At 38.3% G+C, this 21,145-nt stretch overlaps 4 protein-coding genes across 4 annotated transcripts in view; 3 read left to right on the forward strand and 1 right to left on the reverse strand.

The window, feature by feature from the left end:
• LOC106174883 (uncharacterized) overlaps positions 1–5,455 on the forward strand; it is a 59,026-nt gene extending 53,571 nt beyond the window's left edge. The window contains exon 23 of the mRNA XM_086998759.1: positions 3,661–5,455. Within this exon, the coding sequence (XP_086854885.1) occupies positions 3,661–3,780 (120 nt within the window). The 3' untranslated portion in view covers positions 3,781–5,455. The remainder of the gene's footprint in view (positions 1–3,660) is intronic.
• A 275-nt stretch (positions 5,456–5,730) lies between these two features.
• Positions 5,731–14,294, forward strand: LOC147764935 (uncharacterized). The gene is made up of 3 exons (XM_087018235.1): positions 5,731–5,744; positions 6,313–7,204; positions 14,019–14,294. Exons 1-3 carry the CDS (start codon positions 5,731–5,733, stop codon positions 14,292–14,294), a joined length of 1,182 nt encoding a protein of 393 aa, XP_086874361.1.
• LOC147764936 (E3 ubiquitin-protein ligase TRIM71-like) lies at positions 11,036–13,453 on the reverse strand. Its single transcript, XM_087002913.1, has one exon. It carries the CDS (start codon positions 13,180–13,182, stop codon positions 11,227–11,229), a length of 1,956 nt encoding a protein of 651 aa, XP_086859039.1. The 5' UTR covers positions 13,183–13,453; the 3' UTR covers positions 11,036–11,226.
• A 2,882-nt stretch (positions 14,295–17,176) lies between the features above and the next one.
• On the forward strand, positions 17,177–20,363 carry LOC147764937 (erbin-like). Its single transcript, XM_087001273.1, has 4 exons — positions 17,177–17,446; positions 17,668–17,760; positions 18,210–18,284; positions 18,580–20,363. The coding sequence occupies exons 1-4, from the start codon at positions 17,189–17,191 to the stop codon at positions 18,697–18,699; spliced, it is 546 nt and encodes a 181-aa protein (XP_086857399.1). The 5' UTR covers positions 17,177–17,188; the 3' UTR covers positions 18,700–20,363.
• Positions 20,364–21,145: the final 782 nt, after the last annotated feature.

Consider the following 21,145-nt stretch of genomic DNA (forward strand, 5'->3'; position numbering starts at 1 on the left):
ATGTGTAGATTTCAAATATACCCTTGGATTTGACCTTTGACCTTTACTTCAAGGTCAAATGGGCCAAAATTTTCAAAAAAATGAAATTTTTTTACGAAAAAATTTTTTTTGGCCCTGTTATTCAGACACCACACAGACTTAACCAATAATATTATTGGAAAGTGTTACCCTTCAGGTCATCTTTCATCTCCATGAATTTGGGGTCAATCGGTGCATTTTCACGGGAGTAGCGGCCATAAGATACCGAAACTGAAAACTGTCTCTAATTGGGGAACCGTTAATGCTAGAGACCCATTCTTTTTTGCATTTTGTAGAGCATGTTAAGCCCAACACTGAAGGTGGTCTCAGTTTTTTGTATTCCATACGGTTTTCGAGTTACGCTGTATCAAAAAGTACATATTGGTGGTAAAGGCAAAATGTGCAGTACGGTAATGGATAATAAATTTTGAACTCTGGAAAAATAAAACATAAGGCTTGGCAAAGCAGACAACTTGTGTTCAAAAATGACATTATTTCATCAAATTTGAACTTCTGAAACTTAAGAGCACCTCCTATTTCAAGAATTTTGACCAAAATGACATTTTCTTTATTTTAATTAATTTTTTCTGTACGAAATTTAAGGCACATTATGGTAACTCCAAAATTATAACATTAACTCCCTTATATCTCCAAAACTGGCTGAGATAGGTCCATAGTTACTGTTGAAGTTGAATAGGAAGTCATATACTGGCAATCTAAATGTGACCTTGAAATTGACCTTTGACCTACTTTTCACCATGAACTGCACTTTGCAAATTTTGCTTCCCTTTTATCTCCAAAACTGGCAGAGATAGGTCCATAGTTACTATAAAACTTGAATAGAAAGTCATATACTGGCAATCTAAATGTGACCTTGAAATTGACCTTTGACCTACTTTTCACCATGAACTGAACTTTGCAAATTTTGCTTCCCTTTTATCTCCAAAACTGGCTGAGATAGGTCCATAGTTACTATAAAACTTGAATAGAAAGTCATATACTGGCAATCTAAATGTGACCTTGAAATTGACCTTTGACCTACTTTTCACCATGAACTGAACTTTGCAAATTTTGCTTCCCTTTTATCTCCAAAACTGGCAGAGATAAGACCATAGTTACTATAAAACTTGAATAGGAAGTCATATACTGGCAATCTTAATGTGATCTTAAAATTAATCTTTGACCTACTTTTCACCATGAATTGAACTTTGCAAATTTTGCTTTCCTTTTATCTCCAGAACTGGCAGAGATAGGTCCATAGTTACTATTGAACTTGAATAGGAAGTCATATACTGGCAATCTATATGTGACCTTAAAATTGACCTTTGACCTACTTTTCACCATTAACTGAACTTTGGAAATTTTTCTTCCCTTTTATCTCCAAAACTGGCAGAGATAAGTCCATAGGTACTATTGAACTTGAATAGGAAGTCATATACTGGCAATTTAAATGTAACCTTAAAATTGACCTTTGACCTACTTTACACCATGAACTGAATTTTGCAAATTTCGCTCCTTTTATCTCCAAAACTGGCAGAGATAGGTCCGTAGTTACTATTGAACTTGAATAGGAAGTCATATACTGAAAAATCTAAATGTGACCTTAAAATTGACCTTTGACCTACTTTTCACCATGAACTGAACTTTGCAAATTTTGCTTCCCTTTTATCTCCAAAACTGGCAGAGATAGGTCCATAGTTACTATTGAACTTGAATAGGAAGTCATATACTGGCAATTATAATGTGATCTTAAAATTAATCTTTGACCTACTTTTCACCATGAATTGAACTTTGCAAATTTTGCTTTCCTTTTATCTCCAAAACTGGCAGAGATAGGTCCGTAGTTACTATTGAACTTAATAGGAAGTCATATACTGGCAATCTATATGTGACCTTAAAATTGACCTTTGACCTACTTTTCACCATGAACTGAACTTTGCAAATTTTTCTTCCCTTTTATCTCCAAAACTGGCACAGATAGGTCCATAGTTACTATTGAACTTGAATAGGAAGTCATATACTGGCAATCTAAATGTGATCTTAAAATTGACCTTTGACCTACTTTTCACCATGAACTGAACTTTGCAAATTTTGTTTCCCTTTTATCCCCAAAACTGGCTGAGATAGGTCCATAGTTACTATTGAACTTGAATAGAAAGTCATATACTGGCAATCTAAATGTGACCTTGAAATTGACCTTTGACCTACTTTTCACCATGAACTGCACTTTGCAAATTTTGCTTCCCTTTTATCTCCAAACCTGGCTGGGATAGGTCTATAGTTACTATTGAACTTGAATAGAAAGTCATATACTGGCAATCTAAATGTGACCTTGAAATTGACCTTTGACCTACTTTTCACCATGAACTGAACTTTGCAAATTTTGCTTCCCTTTTATCTCCAAAACTGGCAGAGATAAGACCATAGTTACTATTGAACTTGAATAGGAAGTCATATACTGGCAATCTTAATGTGATCTTAAAATTAATCTTTGACCTACTTTTCACCATGAATTGAACTTTGCAAATTTTGCTTTCCTTTTATCTCCAAAACTGGCAGAGATAGGTCCGTAGTTTCTATTGAACTTGAATAGGAAGTCATATACTGGCAATCTAAATGTGACCTTAAAATTGACCTTTGACCTACTTTTCACCATGAACTGAACTTTGCAAATTTTGCTTTCCTTTTATCTCCAAAACTAGCAGAGATAGGTCCATAGTTACTATTGAACTTGAATAGGAAGTCATATACTGGCAATCTAAATGTGATCTTAAAATTGACCTTTGACCTACTTTTCACCATGAACTGAACTTTGCAAATTTTGTTTCCCTTTTATCTCCAAAACTGGCTGAGATAGGTCCATAGTTACTATTGAACTTGAATAGAAAGTCATATACTGGCAATCTAAATGTGACCTTGAAATTGACCTTTGACCTACTTTTCACCATGAACTGAACTTTGCAAATTTTGCTTCCCTTTTATCTCCAAAACTGGCAGAGATAAGACCATACTTACTATTGAACTTGAATAGGAAGTCATATACTGGCAATCTTAATGTGATCTTAAAATTAATCTTTGACCTACTTTTCACCATGAATTGAACTGTGCAAATTTTGCTTTCCTTTTATCTCCAAAACTGGCAGAGATAGGTCCGTAGTTACTATTGAACTTGAATAGGAAGTCATATACTGGCAATCTAAATGTGACCTTAAAATTGACCTTTGACCTACTTTTTCACCATGAACTGAACTTTGCAAATTTTGCTTCCCTTTTATCTCCAAAACTGGCAGAGATAGGTCCATAGTTACTATTGAACTTGAATAGAAAGTCATATACTGGCAATCTAAATGTGACCTTGAAATTGACCTTTGACCTACTTTTCACCATGAACTGAACTTTGCAAATTTTGCTTCCCTTTTATCTCCAAAACTGGCAGAGATAGGTCCATAGTTACTATTGAACTTGAATAGGAAGTCCTATACTGGCAATCTAAGTGTGACCTTGAAATTGACCTTTGACCTACTTTTTATCATGAACTGAACTCTGCTAATTTCTTTCTCTTTTAACTTCAAACTTGACAGAGATAGGTCCATAGTTACTCTTGTTGCATTATGTTTTTAACGTGTGTTCTTTGTTTTGAAGGTCAATGGACAGAACTTTACTCAAGTTGACCACAGTCGTGCAGTGTCCATCTTAAAGAACAGTGGCCAAACGGTGTCCCTGCTGGTGGAGAGAGAAAGAGAGTTGGCCTCTAAGGTGTAGGCTGCTCATCAACTGTTGATATGAAAATATCTTTAACTTGAAAAAACATAGTCAAATAGCAATAAAAAAAATCTGACAGTTCTTAAATGTGCTTTTCAAAACCGTGATGTTTACCCTGAAAAGTGATTCATTCTATTGGACGTCTTATTAAAGGTTAGAGTAACTTATCAAACTTTAATGGTCATTTTAGGAATTTTAGTTATCTGCAACTTATATGATTGGGAATTCGATTATTTCCTTTTTATATTGTGACTGAGCATTGATATGTATACATTGATATGTATATTGATATGTATTGAAGAAGTATTTCTAGTGCTCTGGTTGATCCATAAAATCAGGACATGTGATACCATTCAACCAATGTCAAAGCAATAATGAACTGATTAAGTCGGCAGTAGTAGCCTTACTTGTTTTATAAGGGTCCAAACAATATACATAACTCTTAATCATATCCAGCAGCACAATTATCCTAGGAATTTTAGTTTCTACATATCATTTAGGATGCAACCTGTTTATACTATGCAGCTTGGTGTTATGAAGGTCAGATTCATCAATTATAGCATTTATCACTGAATATAGTTTTATTGTTTATGATGAAACAATAGACAGAAATGTCTTTTTGGACAGAATCTGTACAGTTAGTAAGTACTTTCAGTTCATAAATTTTATTGTGTAAGGTATAAAGCACTTTCAACGTACAAACTGTATATTGTTTAGTTGCACCTTTATTATTTCTTTTATTTAAAAGTTTTAGTAGAAATGCTACTTGCCAATCTTTAATCCATGACCTTAGTTCTTTTATTGATACATGACATTTTCTCTTAAAGACTTACTTTATTTATGAAAATAGATGTACGATTTATAGCATTGTATTTATTGTATCTGCAGTTTAACTGTACTTAAGTATTATGTATATGTAAACTTTATTTATACATTCTTTTCGGGACATTTTAATGTATTTTTGCTGAGAAATGTCTGTCACCTACTTTTAGTAAAAATCTGTAGTTGTTTTTCCATATTTATAATTTTAATCCAAGTTAATTACAAAAACTGTCAATTGTCATAACATTTGTTGCTCTTTTACTTTTTAAAGAGGCAGGATTTCCAGAAAGAATTTATTTTGGTAAATAAGAAATTGTGCAACTTACTTTGAACAAAAGGATGTCATTTAAGTGATCTCTTTTGTAAATTTTTTAATTAAATACAAACATCTTGTGAAAATATAAGTTTCATTTCTATAATTCCATATATACATTTATATGTATGTGCAAAGTGCTATTTATTTATTTGAAGTCCAGATAAGCTGGTATCCTCTCACTAAATGCACCAAATACTTTTTTAGTAGAACACATGTTATAGATCTGATAGACCTGACATAAAGAATTGGTTGTGAATTTTATAATAGCTAGCTTATGAAGATCTTACCACGGCATGGAGCGATGCCAATATGTATATTGTAAATGTATTATTATATGATGGTAACTGTCTATTCAAAGGTGCATTTTTAAAAGTATTTTATCAGTGTGGCGCTTTAAACCAAAATAAGTGCTATGATTGAAATTGTAAATAGCTGTATAGTTCACAAACACTAGGAATAGCATTAACCAGAGTGAATTGCAAAGTGTGATTAAATTATGCACCACAGGAAAATTCCCCAAATAAAAATATATTTTGATATTGTGTTATTTCATCATTTGTTATAAATGGCCACCATCAGTCAGCATAAAATGTTTGAAATTTGTTAACAAACCCTGAGATGTTAAAGGTACCCAGCATAATATTTCCCCATGAAAAACATACAACAAATTTTGCCTGAGGTAAACCGTATTTTTTATGACTAGTCATCCTTTATCCCCATTTCCTGATTCTCGCCATAACTCCTTCTGTTATGTAATAACAAATTGGATGAAATGTGAATACTTAAAAAGAAAGACAAAGATATTTGTAAATATGGTCACTTTATTGTAATTCTTGTATTGTGGGTCACTGACAAATCCAAAGCTCTAATTAGACTCAAGAAGTGAAAAGTAGCAAGTAAAAAGTGCTTAACATGTTAATGTAGTTTATTAAAGCATTTTAAAGATGCATTCCTTCCAAGTCATTTTTTTGCCACAAAAACCGACCAAATGCCAACAAAGTTTCAAGTAGTATAACTAAGAGAATTACCAAAAGGCTTTGTTTGATTTTACCCGAAAATGTTAGAACGAATTTTTCTGAAAAGTAGGTCACGAAAGTAGGTTAAATTTCCAACCAAAAATTTAAAGAAAGGAGCAGTCTAAAGCCCTTTTTATGGCTGATCGAGTGATCTATTCAGTTTATCCCTTGGCATGTCAAATTTATTTGAGTCGTATAAGAAACTAGTAGAAGTGGTTTACATGTGTTACTGGGAATCCATGCTGCACCGATGCTCGGTTCGTATGTACCTTTAATATGAGAAACCTAATTTTATGTAATCCTTCTCCAGATGGGCACATAAAATATTTTATCTCGCTTATCAATTTTAAAAACATACAAACAAAAAACTCAATATAGACAGGTGACACTACTGGAGATCATCTCAAAGTCCCGCTCCAACAGTAAAAGTTACAAACCCCAAGTCCCAGCGAAGTCCGATGCTCTCGTCCTGGCTGACAAGTACGCCCACTACAAGCAGCAAGTGAAGAATGTGTTCTTAAACCAGCTGGAGTTCAGCTCAGATACTGGGTATCTGTACCAGAAGCATAAGATGTGCTATGATGGCAGGAGAGGCACTAGGAGCACCAAGGACTACGACTCCGGTACAGGCTACAGAAGTGACTATGCCCTGTACAGACCCAAGCTCCACCAGCAACAACAACCCAGACCTTTGACGGTAGGCAACTTAGCCAGCGACTGGGAAATGAGAGCCAAAATTCAACAAAGTGACACACAGGAAGGCTATACCAGTGACTCAGAAGGTTTACTACAGAGAGGAAAACTGGATTATGACCACCCCCTGGGTCGCCCAGGGCAGCTGAAGTACCCCGCCCTAAGCCTACCAGAGAACATGCACAATGCCAACCCAGGGAGCAGTTTTACCATGCAGCAGCAGCAGCAGCAGCATCAACCCTCCCCAGCCTGGAGTTACACCACCACAACCAACATCACCCCCAGCAGTGTGCCATATGCCAGACGGACTCTGATCCGTAATGATGAGCTGTATGACAGCCAGCAGACACCTGGCACAGGTGGGCCGAGGAAGGACACTGACAGTACCCCCACTGTGCTGTCCAGGTCAGCTCATAGCCTGTATGGATACACAGCCACCCATCAGACACGCATTGAGGTGAAGCCTAACAAGGATGACTGGAGGACAGAGCTGTTTACTGTGCTGGAGAGGAAGAGGCAGGAGGCAGCGAGTGCCAAGAGTGAAGGACAGCCAGGACCAGGGAAACCACCAGAGCAGGTACTATATCTGTAGTGATAATAAAAATTTCATTTTTTTTCATGGATGTCAAGCTGTTATAAGATTGACAATGTAACTCCTACTTTTTCTGGTAAAATTTTCCATAAAAATATCCAAAAATTACTATTGGAAAGTATTTTTATGTGAAGGCACAATGTGTCTGTACATAAAGTCATTACATGAGTCTGTTGTCAACATCAGCACTGCCTTGCACTATTCACCATAAAGTCAATTTTATGGAAAATGGTGTGATTTATTTTTCTCAAATGTAGTGGAGTGATTAATGGCTCTAAAGTAGAGGTCAGGTGTAAATATATTTTTTTTGTATTATTTTTGTTGAAGTTATGCAATTTTTTGTTAAAGTTTCATTTTTCATGTATTAGCATTTGATGTGTATTTATGAAATCTTATGAGCCTAGACCCCCAATAATAATGAATGTCATTATTACCTGTTATTATTATAGTCTAGTGAGATTTTTGAAAAAAGGCTCTGCATAAGAGGCAAGGGGCATTTTGGGGTAGAAGTTGGGAACCAGGCTTATTAGCATAATTTTGGGATGCTGAATCCGATTTACCCGGTTCCCAAGCGAAATTTTGCGTTTTTAACGGTTTAATTTGCAAAAAAACAAAATGGCCGCCAGATTTCCTATTTTCTGCAATACCTCTGGAACTAGACAGGCAAATATGACAAATGAAGTGTCTTTACCTATATTTTTAGGGTCGAGGAACATTATTAAGATGTTTCTGTTAGAATTAGATTTACGCAATTTTCCTAAATATGCAAATTAGGATCGCCATTACTGAAAAACCGTTTTACTTCTGTATCTCTGTAACTAGGCAAGCAAACATGACAAATGAAGTGTCTACACCTATGTTCTCAGGGTCAGGGAATGTGATAAATCAGATTTCTTGTCTGATGGGTAGCACTGACTTTGTGAATCGTGTCCGAGTAGCACCTTTTATTGTTTCTTCCCTGTATCTGTCAAACACAAGTCAATCTGCTGATAGTTAGAACCTGCCTTCAGAACTGCTCTTACGTACGTGTCAGCCAAACTACCAAAGGTCACTGCACAGGCTTTCCCCAGTGAAATTGTCAGTGCTTGCCCATCAATTATAAGGCAAGGTGAGCAGAGGCGGATCCAGGATTATTTGAAGGGGGAGTCCGCGGATGCAAAGCCCCCCCCCCCCCCCCCCCCCCCCCCCCCCACACACACACACACACACACACACACACACTTGGCAACGGGTTAGGGGCCTGTTGAAGGGCCACACAAAATTTTGGTATTTAAGAGGGCGAACGGTGCCATTTGGTATGGTTTACAACTATGATTCAGCTAGTCAAAATTATAATTTCAAGGGGGGACCATAATTCGAAGGGGAGGGGGGGGTCAGGGCCCGCCTTACGTAATATGTGGCAGTTTCTCTGAGCAGTCCTCTTTGGCTGGTTACAGAATGCGTATAAAAGGGCAGCAGTTCTGCAGAATAATGCTCTATATTTCGACAACGTCCAGTCAGAAGAGTTTGATATTTTGCAGACTCTTAGCTGACCATACGGTATGTGAACTAACGGCAGCAACTTGCCACACTATTGTTGCATTATGCCAGAATGGACAGAAGCAAACTGCTATTGCCAGACAGCTGAATGTGTCCCAGGGAGCAGTTTCTAACGTCTTACAGAAACACGCCCAGACTGGTGCATTAACACAGAGACCACGGCCAGGATGTCCTAAAGTCACCACCAGAAGGGAAGACCGCTTGCTTCTGGGGTTATGTCGCAACAACCGGACAAAGACAACTCTTGCTGTACAAAATGAGTGGCAAATTAGCATGTTTCTAGGCTACTTTTAGCTGGTTAACTCTATGAACAGAGCAACATGGTGGGCTAGACGCCATTTGCGGTTCCAGGCACAGCACTGGGTTCATGTAGATTTTTTCAGATGAGGCAGGGTTTGAGTTCCACCACCGCGATGGCTGAATCAGAGTCAGTAGGTTTCCAGACGAGTTACTGCACGAGGATTGTGTCACACTACAGTGACTTGTGGCCGTGGCAGTATCTGTGTATGGGCCGGTTTCCACTCTGGAGCCAAAACACTGTTGGTGGCAATTGACGGAAACCTCAACCAGATAAAATATAGGGACATTTTAGAGAATACTTGCTTGCAATTTGCAAGAAGGTACTTCCAGGACAACTTCGTCCTGCAAGATGACAATGCCCGACCACACCATGCCCATGCAATAACTGCTTTTCTGCAAAACCAAGAGGTAAACCAGTTGCCTTGGCCGACGAAATTCCCCTGACATGAATTTTATAGAAAACCTGTGGGCATAAATCGCTAGCAGAATCAAGAGCTTACCCGTCCACCCTACAAATCGGCACAAGCTTAGGCAAGCTCTGACTAATGCGTGTAACACAATACTGGATCATACTCTCAGAAACCTCTCTGCAATAAATGAGGGCTCTGGTTGCAGCTAGAAGAGGCTGCACGCGTTGTTATCAGTTTCCATTTTTCACATTTGTATTGATGATTCTTTTGTGTGAGAGAAAATCCTTACCAACTGATATTCTTGATAATATCGAGTTCATAAGAATGTAATACCTCGTTATCAGCTATAAAATTATCCATGCGCTGTTTATAACGCTGATTTGAATATTAAATTATTATTTAAATTAAATTTTTGATGATGTATTCACACAGGTTGATTTATTAAAGCCATATCGAACACGATAACAAGTGTTTTTTCATCCATTACTAATATATGGGAAAAATTCAAAGAAAATATGTTTGAAAAAAATCCATTTTAAATGTGAAGTCTGTACATTGCATCACATGAATTATTTGATTCAGCAAATCCCTCCATTGCATTAATAAGGTAATCTTTTTTAAATCTAGGTAAAAGTGGCAGTTGTGTGATCCAATATGTTTACATCCCAATGGCAGCGCAGTATTTAATTGCAAAATTCAATTCAGATTCGAATAATTGCTACAGTGTGACAGTGTAGCCCTCATTGCTGATTTGATTATAGTGAAAATGTCTTAATCACTTTCCCTAACGCTGAAAACATGGGTGTGGGCACTTCATATGTCATGTTTGCTTGCCTAGTTAACGTAAAAGCGGGGCCGTAGCGATAGTCCAAAGGTTCAATAGTCCGAAGGTTCATTGGTCCGAATGTTCACTATAGAACCTTCGGACCAATGAACCGATGAAAACGTTACCACTTTTCGGACCAATGAACCTTCGGACTATCGAGACGCCCCCCGTAAAAGCAGTTCTGAAGGCAGGTTCTAACTATCAGCAGATTGACTTGTGTTTGACAGATACAGGAAAGAAACAATAAAAGATGCTACTCGGACACGATTCACAAAGTCAGTGCTACCCATAAGACAAGACATCTGATTTACCACATTCCCTGACCCTGAGAACATAGGTGTAGACACTTCATTTGTCATGTTTGCTTGCCTAGTTACAGAGATACAGAAGTAAAACGGTTTTTTCAGTAATGGCGATCCTAATTTGCATATTTAGGAAAATTGCGTAAATCTAATTCTAACAGAAACATTTTAATAATGTTCCTCGACCCTGAAAATATAGGTAAAGACACTTCATTTATCATGTTCACCTGTCTAGTCCCAGAGATATTGCAGAAAATAGGAAATCTGGCGGCCATTTTGTTTTTTTGAAAATTAGACAGTTAAAAACGCAAAATTTCGCTTGGGAACCGGGTAAATCGGATTCAGCATCCCAAAATTATGCTAATAAGCCTGGTTCCCAACTTTTACCCCAAAATGCCCCTACTATTCATCTTTTGTGGAAATCCCACTAGACTATTAAAATTTGTTTGTGATCATGCTGTAAATTATTATGTAATATTGCATCAAAAATGCCAAAAAATATATTATGCATTAGCAGACTTTCTGCTTTGTATATGTACATTTGGAAGCTTTACCATTTTGTATACTACATTATTTGAAAAAATGACAGAAGAGTGCATAATGTTCAGTTTCTAAGCATTTTAAAATATGTCATTTTTCTAAGTATTGGAATACTTTCACTTTTCCATCCACTTGGGTCACAACCAGATCTTCATCCTGGTTGATGGTACATGCCCATGGTTCATATAGTCCATCAGCTTTGGATGCTATGTACTGGATGAACTTCCCATCTGGGGATACAAGGTGTATGCAGTGGTTATCATAGTCTGTTGCCAGTATGTTGTCATATGCATCAACACAGACACCAAAGGGTCGATTTAACTTGTTATCAGGTCCTGTGTACTGATACCATTGTTCACCAGATGGGGTTAGGATATGAAGTTTGTTTTGTGATAAATCACAAACAACAAGGCACCCATTGCTTGTATATGCCACTTTATATGGATTATTGAACAACTGTTCCCCATCTTTGTCCTTTATCACATCAGTTAAAGTTAGTTTGCCATTGATAGCAATACTGAACACACTCACAGACTTTTCTTTATTATGTTGTGCCACAGCAATCTTAGTGCAGATGTTATTGAGAGCCACACCATATGGGTTGTTGACATCTACAGTTTCCTGTACTTCCCACTGTGGTGATAGGATGAACAGTTTGTTATTACCTGCACCAGATAGAACCATCCTTCCATCACCGAAGTGACAGATCCCTATTGGACCTTTTAGCTCTGTGTCTGAAACACTTGTTATCTCCTTGCTAAATGTACCTTCTGAACAAAAAACCTTGACCTTGTTATCCCAGTCATGTGCAGTAACGTACTCCCTGTTTGGACTCACTGAAATGTCCACTGGTCTCCGACAGCCAGTGTCAAACTCCAGCATACATTCAGCCTGTGGTTTGATCTTGGGCAAAGCTTGTGATTTAGATATCTGCACATTCCCCAGGCCGGCCCCACTGGATATCTCTTGGTCCACTTCTTTGTTGGTGGTGAGTGTAAGTTTTAGTTCCTCTGGAATATCATCCACAGCTGAAGTGGATTGTAGATCATCAAGTCTGTGTCCAAGTTGGTGTTGTAACATGAGGACATCTATGGGAGCACCATGCTGAAGGATGTTCTTTACTACATCTGTTGTGGTTTTGATAGAGGAGCAAGTGACACTGCAATTTTTGCGGGAAATTTGTAAAATATTTCTGTGAGTACTGGTGGTTTGATGAAGCTCCTGCAGTAAGGTTTTCTCTCGTTGATCTACCAGTTGACGTAGATGAACTGCACGAGCTTTAATCTTCTGCTGAACAAAGCTTTCATTTTCTTGGAGGGTTGCCAATATTTCATCAATTTTAGCTATTGTTTTCTCTCCCTTTTCAATTTTTTTCTCCATGCCACAGGATTTGGTCAGAAGTTGTGGCTTTACCATCTCTGCAGCTTTTTCAAGGGAGATAAGTTTGTGACCATCATGGAGTAGATCTCTGCAGTCACGACAAATGGGGACACTGCAGTCTGAACAAAAGTATCGTATCATCTCACCTTTGTGCTCTGGGCAGATAATCTGCTGCTGCTCATGGATTTCTTTTTGATACTCACTGCTGTGAAGTTGTTGAAAAGTTAGTACCCTGTGATTTTTAGTGAGTGTGGTAGCACAGTGGAATGGAGAACATTTGTCACATAGGTAGTCATGACAGGTGATACATTTTGAAGTTGCCACTGTTTCAGTTTGGGACAATAAATCACAAGAGCTGCACTTTTTCTTATGTGTTGACTGAAGTACAGTCTCCTGCAAGCTTTCAATGAAGAAATTGTGAGTGAAGCCCTCGAGGCCATCTTTAGGAACTTCAGTCTCTTTCTGACACACAGGACATCGGAATTTACTTCCTGGTGTTAAGTCAGATACATAAGTCGTCAGACAACCTTTACAAAATGTATGCCTACATGGTAAATCTGTTGGATCCTTATACTCCACAAGACATAATGGACAGCTGACAAAATATTCAATTATTTTGGCTCGTAGGCTTTCTTCTCCATCTCTGTCAATGTGAGCTGTAGCCATTTACGTGGCATGTAGTGAACTGTTCTATGTGGATCTCTTTTCAGCAGTAAACCAGTTGGGGAGAATGTGTGTTCAGTAGAGTTATAACTGTTATCTTATCAGTCACCCACTTTTTCCTTGTCTAAAGTCTCAGCAGTTTGTTTTTGCATTTCACTATGCATTATGTATCAAGAATGTGTTCAGTTTATTTTTCACCAGTGAAGATGTTAGGCTCTGGAGTAGGTAGTCAGTTCAGGTAGATGAATTCAGTGAGAGCTGTAACTACAGTGTAGATATCTTGCAGTGAAGACACAGGTGCTCTTTGCTCTTTTTCTTGTGGAGTCTCCACTTGGGTTGTAAATGCGACTCCTGCCATCTCTAGGTGCGCAGGAAGTACGCCTAAAATGATCTGAATCTACAATTTCAGATCACAATTAAATGATCTAATATAGCCTTAATTTTGTAAAATTATCTTCCCTTGGTTGAGAAAGACAATAATTAGACTGACTTCCAGTTAAGTGCATGGTCAAGCAATTTTCATCCCTCACACATCCCCCCCCATATTTCCTGAAGCCTGAAACCCTAGTTGCATATTCTGAATGTCCATGTTACCAGTATTTTTAGTGTGTATGAAATGATCTGTATTACACAATAAAATTTTGGTGGTTATTATGCTGTTGTGTATTATCTAAAATTGCATCAAAATAGAACAAAACAAAACAAAACAAAACAAAAAACATTGTTCACTAGCATAATTATTTTCTGCATTGTGTCTGTACATTTGAAGGCTTTGCTGCCTTGTTTTGTGTTTCTCACATAAACCATCATCTGTGTATTCATTTCTAATCCCCATCCAGGCCCCTCAGGACAGAAGTTTCAGCACCCACACCAGTGATGACGAGGTATTTGCCCCTCCCCCCTACAGACCTGCACCCCCTTACTCTCCTAAGTCTGCCAGGAGAGAGCAGACACCTGCCAGCATGCTGGGGAACAGGTCAGGCAGGGATCTGGTGCCAAGGGACAGCAACTCTAACTCTCCACAGGTGGGATCAGGAGATGGCAGTGGGGTTATCAGCAACAACAAACGTGGTGGAGGTGGGGTGTATCCTCCAAACTACGGACCACAAGCCTAGGATATTCAAACCTGCAGGAGATGGTCAAGAGAGTGACCAGCGGTCAAGGCAGGTGATCAGGTTGAATGGTCCACCCCCACAGACACTGCCTCACAAGATAGACATGTCCATCAGGTTGAATGGTCCACCCCCACAGACACTGCCTCACAAGATAGACATGTCCAATCTAAGCAGGACAGGCCTGGTAGGGGGTGGCCACCAACAGCAGCATAAGATGGACTCTCCTAATCTGAACAGGTCCAGGCCTGATATGAGTGACCCTGTCTCTGCCTCCCTACAGAGGCCTGGTGCTGGGGCAGCTTATCCACCACATGTACAGCAGAGACTAGGGGGGAATAGGGGGGAACAGAGGCCTCTGGGAAGTACTAGTTCTGATGGCTCAGACAAAGATGGGACTAGAAGGTTTGTTGATGCTGATGGTGGCATGGCAACAAATAATTTCCAGTCTTCCTCACCAATGAATAGACATAGTACTGAAGTGAGGCCTGGTGTGGCTTACGGTCCACCACCACCATCATCATCAAGTACTATGCATAATGACTCCTCGGCTAACATGCACAGGGTTAGTGTCTTGAACAGAGCCAGTCAGAACATGATGGACAGACCATCACCAAATGTGCACAGCATGAGACTCTCTCCACACCACGACTCCCTCCCACATTCCACGGGACCCTGGAACGGTGTGACTGAAATGCGCAATACACCGCAATACAGCGCAACACAGTGCAATACACTTCAAAAAATCAAATCCAGTTGCAATTACACAAAAGAAATGACCGTTCCCAGCAAAGTAGGGTGATATAAAAACAACCTATATTACTAGGTAAGTAATATCGTTGAAATAACTTAACAAATCAGCAAGACTTTTATATTGTCGTGTTGGCAGCCATGTTGGCGAGTGGCTCTTCTTGGATATATTACTGGCCAAGAAGAGCTTTTCGCCAACATGGCGGCTGACCAAACAGTGAAAAAATTGTCAAGTTGTATCAGCAATATTAATTACTATGTACTATATTTTGCTTTTATATCACCCTATTTTATTTGAGATTACCCTTTCCTGTGTTTACTTGCAACTGGACTTGTGTTATCAAGTGTATTGCGCTGTGTTGCGCTGTATTGCAGTGTATTGCGCATTTCAGTCACACCCCCGGGACCTCCTTATGAACATGATCACCAGAGGGAGCTGGGGTACGACTCTCAGAGCAATCAGAGCTCAGACTTAAGTGCAAAGAACACGTCTCTGGATCATACCAGTGAGAGTGAGCCCCCTCCCCCAGAGAGTCACCATGAGATTAGGAACTATGAAGATGTGGCTAGGTTTAAGCAACAGCAGCAGCCAGACCCTCTGTCACAAGTGTCCAGTTCTACGGACAGTGGCTATGGACACGGACATCACATTTATGAGAAGGTTAATGATCTGAGAATGGGAGGTGAGTTGTTACATTTTGGATCTGAAAAATTGCTTTTAAGTACATTGTAGCATTGTAACTTACCTTTTATGTATATTAAAGCTACTCTTACAACCGGTCGTGCGTGCTTCTACGAGCGGTTTGCGTGCAAAAAATTGGCCAAGTAGTAAGATACACGCACGTGGAGCGTACTATTTTTGGTAGACGCAAACACGACGCAAAGCACGCAGCCCGAAAACTGGCCGGCCAGTTTTTCGCTACGACCTGTCTGCGACAATTAGAATGCCTGGAGCACGCTCGTAGCACGCAAGACAAAAGTACTGAGTAAGTGCGCTAGGCGTGCGTGTAACGCAGGAAAAGCATGCAGAAATTACGGGGTTTTTTACCACGAAGACGTACTTACCACGCAAGAGACTCGTAAGTTTAACTTGCTTTCAATGTACGTGTTAACAAAAAGAGGGGTGAGCGCACTTCCTCCGTGCGTTTATCTTACTTCCAAAGTGCGTGGCGAGTACTACTACCATACCTGTGAAGTGCGTCACACTAAGACGACGCACGTGCCCAGCACGATAAAAGTGCAGGCGATCCCGAGCAACCACTGCCAGCATTGCGTCACGATCTTCGGCCTCCTCTAGCATTAGCAGCTGTAGAAGTCGATGGCGCATCCTTCTTGGAAGTGCCTTTTTGGAAGCCAAAACAGTGAATGATGAAGAGACTCGATACTCCCTTTTATATTATTTTGATTATCTGTGCATTCCATTTCCGTGCTTTTTACGTTTCTCTTACGTTTCTCTTACTTAGTAAGTACGGTTTCTGAAAACATACGCTTCACTTGCAATACACGTATGATTATCTCACTCACTGTGTGCGACACGAGTACAGATCGTACGTGCTCCTTACTTCTTCCTACTTCCAAAAAAAGGCGTACAGACCACTTGCGGGCCCCACGTTTAGAGCACAACACACCTACTCATAAAGTACTTACTACTTCGTCCGCTGCGATTTAATTTTCATCCTGCGACAACGCTACGTCTGACGAGAACTCCGAGGACGCACGATCTCTAAGCACGCACGACGGGTTGTAAGAGAGGCTTAACACAGGTACAGAGAGAGGATCAGAGTGACTTTGAGGTTTACGAAAAAAAAACCTCTCTTTAATCATTTAGTCTTAAAAACAACTTAAGGCAGAGCAACAATTAAGTTTGACATTTAAAAGAGAATGTTCCTGTCATCTTCCAGGTTACCCTCCTAGTCACCTGCCTCCTCCCATGAGAGCCCCACCCTCCCCTCCAGGCCACCCCCAGCCCAGCCCCCTTACTGTCCACCCCCAGCCCAGCCCCCTTACCATCCACTCCCATCCACCAGAACACAATCAGCTCCACAGGAACCCTCCAGATATCACCAGCCCTGTGGATGGACCTTATAATGGAATGGACCAAACCCACAAGGGGACAGATTTACCCTGGTGGTCAGTATGACCCTAGGATGACCAATAACCTCAGGGACTTCAAGCCGGCCAGATCTTCCCCAGTAGCTCCTCTAATAAGAGACCATCAGCCTCCCTTGCCGCCCCAGCAAGGTGCCAGCAGGGGGAATCCGTACCCTGGTCCACCTAAGGAGCCAATCTATGTGTCCAGGAACCAGCTGTTCAGACAGCACAATGATGTGGGGTCAGGCAGAGAGAATGGTCTTCCTGACCAGCCACAACAGAGCCTGTATCTGGGGCAGAGCAAATATGAAGTGGTGGGTGCATGGGCTGAGATAGATGGGATCCTATTGTGGTAGAATAAAAAAAGATACATGAAACAAATATTTTCATGGTTAATTTTTAAACACTATTAAAGGATTTGAAGTAATCCTGTGGAGTTCTTAACTGTTATCTTTTGGTTGTAGAGATATGAACTTTGAACTATATTTTTAAATTTTATACCTCTGTATTATCCACATGTTCTGGTGTGTTACAGCTTCCAGCCACTGTGTTGAAGAACCCAGGTCTAGGGTTCAGTATAGCTGGTGGGAGGGGATCCCAGGGCAATCCATACAGACCTGAAGACCAGGTGATACACACAGTCCTTAATTACCTGACTTAACACCATGTATACTCTTAGGCACAATTTCCAAACAACCAACACCCAATAAATATTTGGAAGAAAATAGAAAAATTTGTCAAATTGTGTGATATTGTATGCTATTTTAACTATGTTAAGAACTTACATAAATAGTAACCAAGATTTGCCTAGCTGATGTTGAATGCTTGTTTTGTTCTTTGTTTTCTATTTTAAATAGGTAAATCTATCTACTACTAATTTGACGTGCCCTGACAGCAACCATCATTTTATATTACTTTGATATTGATAATTGATATTGATATTGAAAGCCAGTTATTTTCTCTTTTCTTTTTAAATAGGACATGATCTGATCACACATATCAGCTAATGCTTCATATGACTTATCTATAAACTTCATTCTGAACTAGCAATATATGAAATATAATTTTCTTTTTCAGGGTGTTTTTGTGACCAAGGTCCAACCTGAAGGGCCAGCAGCTGCAGAACTACGACCTGGAGACAAAATTTTGGAGGTGAGTTTTTAGAACCAGGCACCTGTTGTAGTGTAACAATTTCCATGACTTCTAGATTAACATCAAGGTATCTTTGTGTTCTCTTCTGTAGGCCCTGCATGTCTGCTTAAGGGCTCTGTGTATTATATTATATTATATTATATTATATTATATTATATTATATTATATTATATTATATTATATTATATTATATTAATGAGTAAAATGATAAAGTTTGCTGTGCTGCTGATGAGTTTTAGTGAAATAAGAGTTGTTTTATTGCATTATGTTTTTAACATATGTCTTTGTTTTGAAGGTCAACGGACAGAACTTTACTCAAGTTGACCACAGTCGTGCAGTGTCCATCTTAAAGAACAGTGGCCAGACTGTGTCCCTGCTGGTAGAGAGAGAAAGAGAGTTGGCCTCTAAGGTTTAGGCTGCTTATAAACTGTTGATATGAAAATATCTTTAACTTGAAAAAACATAGTCAAATAGCAATAAAAAGAATCTGACAGTTCTTAAATGTGCTATTCAAAACCGTGATGCTGACCCTGAAAAGTGATGCATTCTATTGGATGTCTTATCAAAGGTTAGAATAACTTATCATACTTAAATGGTCATTTTAGGAATTTTATCTGCAACTCATATGATTGGGAATTCAATTATTTCCTTTTTATATTGTGACTGAGAGTTGATATGTATATTATGTATTAAATAAGTATTTGTAGTGCTCTGGTTGATCCATAAAATCAGGACATGTGATACTATTCAACCAATGTCAAAGCAATAATGAACTGATTAAGTGGGCAGTAGTAGCCTTACTTGTTTTATAAGGGTCCAAACAATATACATAACTCTTAATCATATCCAACAGCACAATTATCCTAGGAATTTTAGGTTCTACATATCATTTAGGATGCAACCTGTTTATACTATGCAGCTTGGTGTTATGAAGGTCAGATTCATCAATTATAGCATTTATCACTGAATATAGTTTTGTTTGTGATGAAAACAATAGACAGAAATGTCTTTTTGGCCAGAATCTGTGCAGTTAGTAAGTGCTTTCAGTTAATAAATTTTATAACATTGTGTAAGGTATAAAGCACTTTCATTGTAGAAACTGTATATTGTTTAGTTGTACCTTTATTATTTCTTTTATTTAAAGGTTTTAGTAGAAATGCTACTTGCCAATCTTTAATCCATGACTTTAGTTCTTTTATTGATACATGACATTTTCTCTTAAAGACTTGTTTATTTTATTTATGAAAATAGATGTACGATTTATAGCATTGTATTTATTGTATCTGCAGTTTAACTGTACTTAAGTATTATGTATATGTAAACTTTATTTATACATTCTTTTCAGGACATTTTAATGTATTTTTGCTGAGAAATGTCTGTCACCTACTTTTAGTAAAAATCTGTAGTTGTTTTCCATATTTATAATTTTATTCCAAATTAATGACACAAACTGTCAATTGTCATAACATTTGTTGCTCTTTTACTTTTTAAAGAGGCAGGATTTCCAGAAAGAATTTATTATGGTAAATAAGAAATTGTACAACTTACTTTGAACAAAAGGATGTCATTTAAGTGATCTCTTTTGTATATTTTTAAATTAAATACAAACATCTTGTGAAAATATAGGTTTCATTTCTATAATTCCATATATACATTTATATGTATGTGCAAAGTGCTATTTATTTATTTGAAGTCTAGATAAGCTGGTATCCTCTTACTGAATGCACCAAATACTTCTTTAGTAGAACGTACACATTTTATAGATCTGATAGACCTGACATAAAGAATTGGTTGTGAATTTTATAATAGCTAGCTTATGAAGATCTTATCACGGCATGGAGCAATGCCAATATGTATATTGTAAATGTATTATTATATGATGGTATACGTCTATTCAAAGGTGCATTTTTAAAAGTATCTTATCAGTGTGGCGCTTTAAACCAAAATAAGTGCTATGATTGAAATTGTAAATAGCTGTATAGTTCACAAACACTTGGAATAGCATTAACCAGAGTGAATTGCAAAGTGTGATTAAATTATGCACCACAGGAAAATTCCCCAAATAAAAATATATTTTGATATTGTGTTATTTCATCATTTGTTATAAATGGCCACCATCAGTCAGCATAAAATGTTTGAAATTTGTTAACAAACCCTGAGATGTTAAAGGTACCCAGCATAATATTTTCCCCACCAAAAACACATACTATGAATTTTGCCTGAGGTAAACTGTATTTTTCTCTCAGTAGCCAACCTTTATCCTCATTTCCTGATACTTGCCATAACTCCAACATTATAACAATGACATAACTCTAACTGTAGCGTAATAACATTGTGGGAAAATTAGAAAGTCTTTAATTCCATCATCAGTTTGAACACTGACCTGTGAGTGAAACTGTAAAATATTTAAAAAGGAAGAGGAAAAAGATAAGTTAATATGGTCACTTAATTGCAATTCTTGTACTCTGGGTCACTGACAAATCTGAAGCTCTAACTAGACTTAAGAAATGTACAGTAGCAAGTAAAAAGTGACTAACATTTTTAAGTAGTTAAAAAAAGCATTTTAGCAGTGGCGGATTAGAGGGAGGGTCCTGATCCCCACCCCCACCCCCTTTGATTTTTGGTCCCCTCTTGAAATTAGAATTTTGACCTGCTGAATCATAGTTCTAAACCATTCATCCTCTAATTGCGTGGCCCTTCAGCAGGCCCGAAACCCCACCTCAGATAATCCTGGATCCGCCCCTGTTTTAATATGAGAAGACTAATTTTATGTAATATCTCTCCAGATGGGAACATAAAATATTTTATCTTGCCCATCTATTTTAAAAACATACAAACGAAAAACACAACATAATAAAAAG

This window comes from Lingula anatina, chromosome 1 (assembly GCF_051362555.1).
Source record: "Lingula anatina isolate TDL-2025a chromosome 1, LinAna3.0, whole genome shotgun sequence".
In the NCBI taxonomy this organism is placed as follows: Eukaryota; Metazoa; Brachiopoda; class Lingulata; order Lingulida; family Lingulidae; genus Lingula; species Lingula anatina.

What these genes read in the sequence shown, in the direction of transcription:
- LOC147764935 (XM_087018235.1), top strand. An exon ending in CAGGGAAACCACCAGAGCAG is followed by an intron (nt 7,205 to 14,018) that starts GTACTATATCTG and finishes ATCCCCATCCAG; the next exon opens with GCCCCTCAGGACAGAAGTTT.
- LOC147764936 (XM_087002913.1), bottom strand. Translation starts at nt 13,182, where the DNA reads ATGGCTACAGCTCACATTGACAGAGATGGAGAAGAAAGCCTACGAGCC.
- LOC147764937 (XM_087001273.1), top strand. Translation starts at nt 17,189, where the DNA reads ATGACCAATAACCTCAGGGACTTCAAGCCGGCCAGATCTTCCCCAGTA. An exon ending in GGCAGAGCAAATATGAAGTG is followed by an intron (nt 17,447 to 17,667) that starts GTGGGTGCATGG and finishes GGTGTGTTACAG; the next exon opens with CTTCCAGCCACTGTGTTGAA. An exon ending in CATACAGACCTGAAGACCAG is followed by an intron (nt 17,761 to 18,209) that starts GTGATACACACA and finishes TTTCTTTTTCAG; the next exon opens with GGTGTTTTTGTGACCAAGGT.